The 11,226-nt window shown below is 47.0% G+C and overlaps 1 protein-coding gene and 1 non-coding gene across 2 annotated transcripts; both read left to right on the top strand.

The window, feature by feature from the left end:
- The first annotated feature begins 261 nt into the window (after positions 1–261).
- LOC130860114 (uncharacterized) lies at positions 262–10,793 on the top strand. Its single transcript, XM_057747954.1, has 3 exons — positions 262–568; positions 796–883; positions 1,560–10,793. The coding sequence occupies exon 3, from the start codon at positions 4,419–4,421 to the stop codon at positions 5,328–5,330; it is 912 nt and encodes a 303-aa protein (XP_057603937.1). The 5' UTR covers positions 262–568; positions 796–883; positions 1,560–4,418; the 3' UTR covers positions 5,331–10,793.
- LOC130829545 (small nucleolar RNA SNORD60) lies at positions 610–692 on the top strand. The gene has a single exon (XR_009047570.1). It is a non-coding gene; the product is annotated as a small nucleolar RNA SNORD60 (small nucleolar RNA).
- Positions 10,794–11,226: the final 433 nt, after the last annotated feature.

Raw genomic sequence — 11,226 nt, 5'->3', positions numbered from 1 at the left:
GCCCCAGACGGCCGCCTTACGCGCGGCTCTTCAGAAACTACGACTTCCGGCGGCTTCGACGTTGCGGGGCGGGATTGGTGGCTTCAGAATCATTCTATGTTGCAGATCTGACCCTGACTGGCTGCGTGCATCCGTCGCTCACAGTTAGGTTCAATGGCCTCTGCAAAAGGGAGGTGCTTCGGGTGTCGGATCCGGGAGCCCGCCCCAAAAGAAATGCCAAGGCTCGATTGGTGAAGACAGAGAGAGTAGAAAAAGGAGCGTATCAGTGGTGAGGAGGGCAGATACTTCCGCTGGGATTGCCCAATCGCAGCCGTAGGACAGTTTCTATAAAAGCTTGAGCCTCATTAGCCACCATCCTTTTGGGATCACGTACGAGGTCGAGGAGGTTATTCTTTGTGGTCCTTTGCGCCACGGTCGAGGGAGGAACCGGCCCTGGAAGGGGCTGGGAAGGTGGCCCAAACTCGCCGGCCGACCTAGCCCCAGGGTCCAGCCTTCGCCTGAACCCCACCTTAGTCCTCAGCGTTTCACACGTTTCTGCCTGAACCTCCAGATCTGCTTCTCCCAATAGGTAAGGCTGGGCTGGGCCTGTTTTCCCAAATTCTGATTCTGAGCCTGTGATGAATTGCTTTAATTTCTGACACCTCGTATGAAAACTGCACGTGCAGTCTGATTATTTTGCAAGACTGAGGCTTTAGGGTGCGCCCCCTTGATGAAAGGGCCTGGGGGTGAAAACAGGTCTTGCCGGAAATGGCGGGATTGGGCATCTGTCATATTTGGGCGCTTTCTGACTTTCAGGACCGTCGGTGACCGGGCTGGAGACCTTGAGGTAAATCAGCATCAGTCTAGGCACTCTGGTGCCCTCACTCGGATCCCTGGATTCAAGGTAGATCACAGCCTCACCCAGCTGCGGCTGGAGACCTTTGCTTTCTCCCTTTCTGCCTCCCTTCCTTTTCTAAGGCTTCCCTCTTCGGAGGGAAGCTGGGAAAGGATTTTGAACTCATTCCTAAATTGCACCCCCATCATTGCCAAGTCCAATGCTGTACATCGGGTAGAATTCACAGGGCCCCTTAGGTTCTATTTTTTTTCACCAAGAAAACAGGGTAAATGACTTTGTACTCTTCTGTTGCCTAGTCTCCCACCTCACCCTTTACACCAGTACCCTCTGCCCTCATGACACCTTCCATTGCACCCAACTCCAAGTTCTTTTCACTCCCTCAGCACCCTCTTCACTTCAGGCCTTGGCAGCATATTCCCTCCTGCGAGCATCCTCTTGGCTGGTCAATCCCATACAGCCCACGTCCTAAATCTTTCAGATGCCCGGTTGCAGGGGTACACCATGGAACATAGACTGTATAGTCACACTAACCTCCCTAAGGAACCCCTGACAACTGCAGTATTTTTCTCAATGCAAGGAACTAAGTTCAACCAGAGGCGTCTGATTTGGAGTGGATGAGGACTTAGGGGACACCCTGGACCTCTTCCAGATTAAAGCCTCCTAGTAAATGTTTCCAGGATGCTGGATTCCATTCCTAGAAGAGCCCCTTTGTTCTTGGTTGCAGGTTGCTCAACATGGCAAGATCCCCTTCTAAGCCAGAAGAAACACCTCTGAAATGTATCCTTAAGAACTGAAACCTTTTAAAATTACAAGGGTGAGTCAAAAATTATTCGCACTCTGGTTATATTAAAACTTCTGTTGGCCGCACTGTCTTAACAGTGCTTTCTGTTCAAAGCTATTATCTCCCTAGTCACTGCTGTGCAGGTGTGAACGTGTTACATCAGTTCATTTGTAACTGCTGGTGTGAGCAAAAATGGACGCCCCACTTGTGATTTGCAAGAAAGAAGATCAGCGTGCAGTGATTCGTTTTTTGTGGTCTGAGGGTGTACCTGGTGCCGTTATTTATCGAAGACTTTGTGCACAGTATGGAAAAAGTGTTTTGTCGCGAAGAAGTGTGTATGAATGGATAGAGAAGTTCAAGGAAGGTCGCACAAGTGTTAGCCATCAAGAAGGAGCTGGACGCCCATCCACATCCACAGCTGATGACAACATTGAGCGTACACGTGAAATGATTCTGTCGAATAGACAAGTGACAGTGGATTACGTGGCAAATCATTTGCAAATTAGCCATGGTTCTGCCTATGAAATAATCCATGACAGACTTAGGTTTCGAAAAGTTTGTACAAAATGGGTACCGAAACAACTCACAGAAGAGCATAAATAGAAGCGTTTGGATACCTACAAACCAAATTTGGTCCAATAATCTAAGGAAGGTAAAAGTTTCTTAAAGAGAATCATTACTGCTGACAAGACATAGATTCATCACCATGAGCCTGAGAGTAAATGGCAGAGTGTGGAATGGAAACATTCTCAATCACTGACCAAGAAAAAGTTCAAAAGTCAACCATCAGCTGGAAAATTGATGCTTACTGTTTTCTGGGGTTCTCAAGGGCCAGTATTGGAACATCATCAGGAAAAAGGTTCAGCAGTCAACTGTTTTGTTACAGTGAGATGCTTATTAAAGAGCTGAAGCCTAAACTTGGATTAAACGCAGGGGACTGCTATCCAAGGGGAATATGATCTTGCATGACAATACACTTCTGCCCACACTGTCCACACTCTGCAACAACGTCTGTTTTGAGGTGTTAAAGCGTCCTCCCTATAGTCCTGATCTTGCTCCATCGGACTTTCACCTGTTTGGTCTCCTGAAAGCAGCCCTACGAGGAGAAAGATTCACTTCTTCATCAGAAGTGAATCCAGTGCATTCATGGCTTGCAGCTCAGCCTAAAACATTTTTTAATGAGGGAATATGAAAGCTTGTTGACAGATGGACAAAGTATATGGAAAAGTGAGGAGATTATGTCAAAATGACGTATTCATCTTTTCTAAAAGTTAAATTCTACAGGGACTTCCCTGGTGGTGCAGTTGTTAAGAACCTGCCTGCCAGTGCAGGAGACATGGGTTCAATCTCTGGTGTGGGACGATATCGCATGTGGTGGAGCAGCTGAGCCTGTGTGCCACAGCTACTGAGCCCTTGTGCTGCAGCTACTGAAGTCTGTGCCCTACAGCTTGTGCTCCCCAACAAGAGAAGCCACTGCATTGAGTAGCCCCTGCTCACCACAACTAGACAAAAAAACTGGTGTGCAGTAACAAAGACCCAACACAACCAAAAATGATTTTCAGTGAAGAAAATAATTCTGAGCAAATTCCATGAAGTTAAAAAACAATAAAATAAAATAAATTCTACAGCCAGAGTGCAGATAATTTTTGACTCACCCTCGTAGACAGGCTAAGAAAAAACAAAATTGAGCCTTAATGTAATGCTCTCTGGCCTTTATATGAGTTGGGGGATGGAGAGAAGTGACCTGAAAATGGGCTCTCAATTATACCATCTTGCAGTTAGATTTTGCAGCAGGTTGGGAAAATGGACTGAGGTTTCCTATGTCCAGAGCTTCATGGCTCTTTACCAGAATCCCACTCTGCAGCTCCTGTAATCAGAGACCTGGGGAATCAGAACAAGTACCCCTATTCCGGATTCCCATGGCCAATCCCAAACACTTCCTCCATGTTCCCTTCTGTACCCAATGATGCCCCAGGTTGAAAATGCTGGTCCTGCTGGGGTAACCCGTAGTGGAACTTCCTACCAGCCAGGATCAGGGAAGGTGTGCCCACTTAGGGAGGTGGCAAATGGCACCTTCCTAACCAATTTAGCCCAATGCAAATAAAGCCGGGGGCAATTTTATGAAGACCCTAGTAGGTTCATGGAGGATTTAAAGCCATAACCCTGGCCCTTGGTTTAATAAGGCTGTCCAAATGATCTTACCTACCTGCTGAACCCTTGAGAAGCAAAGGATTTGGGCAGCAGCACAGGGGTATGCTGACCAGTTAGCCAGGGGCCAACTCAACATTTATGTTGTGAGTGGGGACACAGTGCCAAATCAGGAGCCCAAATGGGATTCTAATCGCCTGGGGATGAGGGGAGGGCCAGGAATCATAAGGTCCAATGCCTGTTAGAAGGAATGAGAAAGTGCATTTGGAAGCCAGTCAACTATGAAAAGGTTAAGGAAGTGATGCAAAAGGAAGAGAAAACACTATTCTCTTTTAGGGACAACTTGTGGAGGCTTTTTAGAAAATTTACTACATAGACTTCTCTGCTTCCAAGGGTCAATCCCTGCTGGGACAACACTGTGACCAGCCAGTCTGCCCCTGATATTAGGTACAAACTCCAAAAGTTACAGTTAGGCCCACAAATCCCTATGCCACAGTTCCTAGAGGTGGCCTTTGGAATATTTAATAATTGAGATCAATCTGAGGAAAAGAACTCAACGTGAGAAAAAGCAGGCCAAGGCTCAGGCTAAACTGATAGCTGCTACTGTCAGCCACATCAGGACAACCCAAAGCGGGTGAGAAAGTTCAGCGGGGAATGCTTCAAGTGCAAGTCAGCTGGGCCTGTGAATACCAGAGGGAGCCCTTTGGCCATGCCCCATCTGCAAACAGCAGTCATTGGAGATGGGACTGCCTTCAGTCCGCAAGGGTGGGGGCCTCTGCTCCTGAGACGGCCATGCTGGAAGACAGGCAGCCCAGGGATTCTGGGGGCTGCCCCCTACACACAAGATGTCCAGCTCCATCAAGGAGCCCCTGGTGGCAGGTAAGATCAGTTTTTTTAATTGATACTGGAGCCACAGGAGAAACCGTGTCCTGGTTTCTCATGCTGGGCCTCTCCTGTAAAAGCTGCACAATGACTGGTGTTGGTGGAAAGTCTTTCAACCGTTACTTCACTGGGCCTCTCTCTTGCCAGTTTGAATGGTGTTGGGTCTCACATGTGTTTCTAGTTGGGCCTGGTGTCCTACCCCACTACTGGGGAAAGACCTGGGCTCCCTCAGGGCCATATGACAGTTTAGGAGGCCCCAAGCAGCCCCTTATCTTGACCCTGGCTAAGGCAGATCAACAAGAGGAGCGAGGACCTGTTGCCAACCTTATTCCATCTACAAGCAGTGAACCCTGCGGCAAACGGGACAAAGGAGTCCCTGGGAGGGCCATAAATGCCCAACCTGCAGAAACTAGCCTTAAGCCAGAAGCTGCTTACCCGAACAAGAGACAGTACCTTGTAAGGTTAGAGGCAAAAAAAGGGTTACAGCTCCTCAGAGAAATTCTTAAAACATGGCTTCTTGGGTGCCCTGTCCGACTCAATGCAATACCCCTATTCTGTCTCGGAAACCAGATGGGGGCTATAGGGTGGTGCCAGACCTCAGCAGTGAAAGAGGCAGTGGTCCCTATACGCCCCCTTGTGGCCATTCCTTATAACGTAGTAGCCCAGGTTCCTGAAAATGGCTAAATGATTTGCTGTGCTCAACTCCAAAGATGCTTTCTTTTACATCCCAGTTCATCCCTCCTCACAATATATATTTGCCTTTCGGTGGACTAACCCCCACTCAGGCCAGATGCAATAGTACACCTGGACAACACTGCCTGCCACGGGTTTGGGGACAGCCCACAGTTGTTTGCCTGGGAAAGGAACTAAGGAGAATACACCTAAAAGAAAAGGCTGTTCTCCGGTATGTAGGTGATATAGTAATATGTAGCCCCACCATGGAGGCTCAGGTGAGAACATCATTGGAGTTCTTAATTTCCTTGGGGCCCTGGGTTACAGGGTCTCCCAGAAAAAAAGCACAAATCTCAAATCAACAAATTAAATACATGGGATACACTATAAACCCTGGAGGTAGACTGCTGTCGCAAGATATAAACAGGCTATGTTAGGCCTAGCGCCCCAAAGACATTTCTTTGTACCTTTTTACAAAGGTAGAAAGGTAAGGTTTTGCAGACTCTGGATCCCAGAATTATGGGCTATTGTTGAAGCCCCTATATGAAGCCACTAAAAGTCCAGATACAGAAACATTACTTTGGGCTAGGGAACAGGAAAAGGCTTTTACTACCCAACAGGCCCTCACTAAAGCTCCTGCTCTGGGTCTCCTCAATTTTAAAAAAGCTGTTCATTTTGTATATAGCTGTAAAGCAGGGGACAGCTCTGGGGGTCCTAATGCAGGAGCTAGTGGAAGTTCCTCAGGCAATAGGCTATTTTTCCAAACTAGCTTATGTGGCCTGAGGTTGGCCTGGCACTTTTTTAGTGGAAGAAGCTTACAAGTTTACCTTTGGACAATCACTGGAAATCCAGACATGCCCCACCCCCCACATCAAGTACAAAGGATTCTGGGGATCAAAGACCACCACTGGCTAACGGGAGGCGACCTCGCTAAGTACCAGGCTTTGCTTCTTGACCCCCCAGTGGTTACCCTCAAAAATCCCAGCACTGAGAAAAGTGAACCCTTTTATACTTGGTGGGAATGTAAATTGGTGCAGCCACTATGGAAAACTGGAGGTTCCTCAACCTAGAAGTTGCCATAGGATCCAGGATTCCCACTCCTGGGCATATACCCAGACAAAAGATATGTGCACCCCAATGTTCACTATTTACAATAGCGAAGACAAGGAAACAATCTACATGTCCATCAATAGAAGTGGATAAAGATGTACACGGTGGAATACTAAGCCATTAAGAATGAAATATCGCCATTTGCAGCAACATGGATGAACCTAGAAATACTAAGCGAAGTCAGACATGCCATATGTTTTCAGTTATATGGAATCTAAAATACAACACAAAGGTACATATCTGTGAAACAAAAACAGACTTGTTGCTTGGGGGAGGGAAGGACTAGGAGTTTGGGGTTAGATGCAAACTAGTATAGAATGGATGAACAACAGAGTCCTATTGTATAGCACAGGGAACTATTTGGTATCTTGTAATAAACCACAATGGAAAAGATGAAGTATGTATAACTGAGTCGCTTTGCTGTACACCAGAAACTTAACATTGTAAATCAACTATATGTCAATAAAATTAAAAACTTGCCACACCTTCAACCCAGCTACACTGATGCCTGCTGAAATCCCAAAAGTAATACATTCCTACCTTGATAAGGTTTATGCCTGTAGGCTTGATATGACAGGTCGACAGACAATCCTGAGGAAGAATGGTTTATTGGTGGCAGTTTCATTAAGGACAAGCTCAGGGCAGAGTATCATAGAGGCAAAAACTTTACTGCCCAACACTTCAGCACAGAAGGCTGAACTCTAACCTGAGCCTTAACACTAGGGAAAGGAAAAAGGTAAACATAGACTGAATATGCCTGCTTTGTTCTAAATTCCCGGGAAGCTGTATGGAAAGAGGACTTGAATGAAAAATACCCCTGTGTGGGGCTAAGGTCTCACACAGGCAGCTCAGAAGTCATTCACTGCGATGGACACCAAAAGGGAATCTCCCAGGTTACCCAAGGAAGTAACGGCAGATGGAGAAGCAGAGAAAGCAGTCCTGGTAAAACAGAAATGGCATTAATCCAATCCATTATCCTTTCTAACATACTGAGACACTCCTGAGGAAACCTGGGCATGAGAAAAAGGGCAAACTAACGGGATAGAAGCCTTGTGACACATCAAAAATTGCTCTGACCAGCGGGAAAGTTAAGGGCTACATGATTTTCTCCATCCAGGGAGGGATACTAAGTCTACAGTGGTTTTCTGGCTTTGTATAAGGAAAGGAATCCCAGATGAAATCAAAGGGTTCCTTAAGCCTGCGCCACCTGTAATCCATGAGGCCAGCTCAAGCCTCACCCTTGTGTTAGTCCAGTCCAGCGACATAGGACTTACCCAGGAAAGGACTGGCAGATTTCACTTAGATGCCCTCTTTCCAGAGCTTGAAATACTAGTCTCTGTTCACTTTTACTAGATGGGTAGAGGTCTTAAGTCCACTAGGACAGAAAAGGCAACTGGAGTGGCTAGAGCACATCTGAAGGAAGTTATCCCTAGGTTTGGGTTTACCTGCCACTTCCAGAGTGACGATGGACCCTCATAACAAAGGTTACCCAACATCCCCTAGGAGATAGGTACTACCTGCATTTGTCCTGGAAACTCAGTCCTCAGGAAAGGTGGAACAGACCATTCATACCCTAAAGAAAACCTTAGGTAAGCTATCAGGAAACACCAACCGTGGTGTCACCTGCTGCCAATAGCTCCTTTAAGGGTTGGGGCAACCCCTAAAACAACTCGGTTGAGCCCCTTCGAAATGACATAGGGTAGGCTATTCCTCACCCTGGACACAACAGGCTCAGAAACCAAAGCACATCTTAAATACATTATTCACCTGTAGCAGGTTCAGAGGGCTATTCAGGAATACGAAAACAGTTCATCCCTCTCAGATAACAGTCCCAGTTACTCCATTGTAAACCCTGGGGACTGGGTGCTTTTAAATACCTGGAAAAAAATGTGTCCCCAGGCAACCAGCTACTCCCAAAGTAAAAGGGTCCTTCCCAAGCTTTGCTGAGCACCCCTATGGCAATTAAACTTCAGGAAGACAGTAGTTAGGTCCATCTGTCTAGAATTAAATCTGCTTCCACTGATAACATTATAGGGACCTGAAGACACATCCAAGCTATTTCTGTGAACCTGCCCAAGTCCCCAAATTCCTCTTTGAGAAGGTGATCCCAGAGCCAAGTGACAACTGCATTGATAAGTAAACTCTCACTTTGACACTAGTTTTTTCAGGGCTCTCTGAGTAACAAAGCAAGATCAGTGACAGTAGGCTGGAACCCCATATTTGCTACTGGGCTTTAGTTTACTGCAGGATTTCTTTTAATGCTACTTGCCTTCCGGTTGCTTCTGAAATTAGAACTTCTATTATGAACTTATTAGTTGCCCTAACCTTTCTCTCCCTCCTTTGGGGATTCATGTCAGGGGAGTGGGGATCCTACCCAATAATAAATCTCTCAAGAATTATTGTTCAGGGAGAGAATCTCTCTCTCCCTGGGTCTGCTGTCCCAGTCCTCAGAGTGATGCCTATAAGTTCAAAGAACTAACCTACATACCCAATAATGATGACCTTGAACTTACTCTGGCTGAGGGTCTTTTTTTTTTTTTTTAAATTATTTGGTTGCAGCCACTCTTAGTTGTGGTAGGCAGGCTCCTACCAGGGATTGAATCCCGGCCCCCTGCATTAGGAGCGCAGAGTCTCATCCACTGCACCGCCGGGGAAGTCCTTGGCTGAGGGTCTTGCTAGCCCTGATCCCCTCAAAGTTTGCATCCAGCCCTTGGCACAACTTTCCTGCCTGGGCCTGACCCTTTGCATGAACGCATCCAGTACACAAAGCTTCCCCCCCATCAAAGCATATTTGTCTTCTACTCTGCCATAAAGGTAACTTGCTGCCCATGCCAGAAGCTTGGGACCAAAATCTGTAATGGACTGGCAGTTGACATCACCGCCATTACCTCTAATTTTAACTGCAAAAGACCAAATGGGCAGTGCCACCCATTGGTGCCCCCAAGATCAGCTGGCCGATGGCTATGTGTCTCCTGGACAGGCCTGATGCTAAGCATCTGACACATCTTTTCCCCGCCTCTGATACACATTTTTTGCCTCTTCCGAAGCCTTCAAAAAGACTCATACACCGTTATTCAATGGTGGGATCCTCTCCTCAAACTGCACTGGAACCCCCTTTTGGGCAGACTCTACTGAAGTGGTTTAATTCCACGACAGTACACCAGGCACGTGCCCCTCCCAGGCATCTATTCCTTTGTGGTCCAGCTATAAACCAGCTGCCCTCTTCAAAAAACCCCAATCCCTCTTTCCCTTTCCTGGATTAGCTGTGCCTTTTCCTTGTATAGGCAATGCTCTGTTTACGGGACAGTGTACACTAAGCCAACTGAGTAACCAAACAAACCTAGGTATTACCATCTATAACATCAACCACACCCAGGGCAAAAAGGCAGTTGGCCTCCTTTCAGCAGGAATTGGAGCTGCTGTTGGTTTGGTGGCCCCTTGGGGAGGCTTTGCTTGTCAGGAAGCAACGCTCGACAATCTTTCAGATGCCCTGTCTTCCGTGAGTGAATCCACAGGGAACACACTAGACTCTCATTGTCTCTGAGTTCCTTGGCTAATAAAGTGATGGGTAACAGACTGGTCTTGGACTTCCTAGCTGAACGAGGAGGAGTATGTGCAGTTATCAGTAAGACATGCTGCACCTACATCAGTAACACTGGGCTAGTAGAAGAGGACTCGAGAAAACATGACCACACCAGATGGCTTCATTCCTTCAGGGGATGTTACTGAGTATGACCTGGTTCTTACCTCTGCTTGGGCTTCTAATTGCCATAATCCTTTTACTGATCTTTGGCCCCTGCCTTTTTAATCTGCTTGTTAAGTTTATTTCTTCCAGGTTGTAACAATTCCACATCAAGATGATGGTGGCAATGCAGGGATTCCAGCCATTCCCTGACACAGATCCTAACAGCAGAAGTCACCCTGGGGCCCCTGGACAAGGCAGGGTGAGAGTTCCGTGGCCCCAGTTAGGTAGGGTCCACAAGCCCAGTGCCAGCCTGAAGAAGCTACAGAAGATAAACCTTCGCCCCTCATCCTCCCTATAAAGATCTCTTAGGGTCCACGTCTCTCAGCAGAGATTCGAGGTAAGATATAGGTGGGCCCCAGGCTGAGCAGCTGCAGCCAGTCTCCTGCTGACACTTCAAGATAAAATACTAGCAGGAGCTTCGGACCCTGATTGGGTGGAAGACAAAGCGACCACAATTCCCTCATTCTTGTGGTCAAGGGGGTTGCCCAGCCCAACATGTTTTGCAGTCTTCGTCTCTTTGTTGAATTCTTTCCTCAAAAAAGACAAGAACCAAGGTCCTGCGCTTCCAGCCGTCTCATGGCCAAAGTCAGTCTATCTGAAGCGCTTAGCAATAAAGTAAAGGCGGTGAGTTGATTGGAGCAACATGTGTCTTTATTTTCACGCCTGTTCATGTCCCTGGGCTGTCTTGTTTAGGGGCAGAGCATGAAAATGGAAGTTCATGACAGTGATTTTCCACCTATTTGGACCACCTGCTCTATTTTTACCTGTAAGGATAGGAGTTTTTTGTGTGTCCTTTGCCTTGGGGTGGGTCGTGAATTCTTAATTCCTTTAATTCCTCACTAACAGTCCCTGAGCATCGCTTTCTTTCAATGGACAAGGCAGGCGCTCCAGAAAACACAACTTTATTCATTAGGACTAGAAACAAAAGCTCTCAATCAAAAGACTGACTTGAAGATTTTAGTACAAGGTGGAGTGCCCTGCCCACCCCCTAGCTTGACCTGCCACGCCCAAGTCCTGTATCAGCCTGCTGAGGTGGTACCCTGGTCAGCAGGT

Source organism: Hippopotamus amphibius, chromosome 9 (assembly GCF_030028045.1).
Source record: "Hippopotamus amphibius kiboko isolate mHipAmp2 chromosome 9, mHipAmp2.hap2, whole genome shotgun sequence".
Classification (NCBI taxonomy): Eukaryota; Metazoa; Chordata; class Mammalia; order Artiodactyla; family Hippopotamidae; genus Hippopotamus; species Hippopotamus amphibius.
The sequence above is the reverse complement of the archived record's forward strand: the minus strand, read 5'-3'. Positions and strand labels throughout refer to the sequence as shown.

Coding starts and splice junctions, on each gene's coding strand:
- LOC130860114 (XM_057747954.1), top strand. CDS start 4,419: ATGCTTCAAGTGCAAGTCAGCTGGGCCTGTGAATACCAGAGGGAGCCC.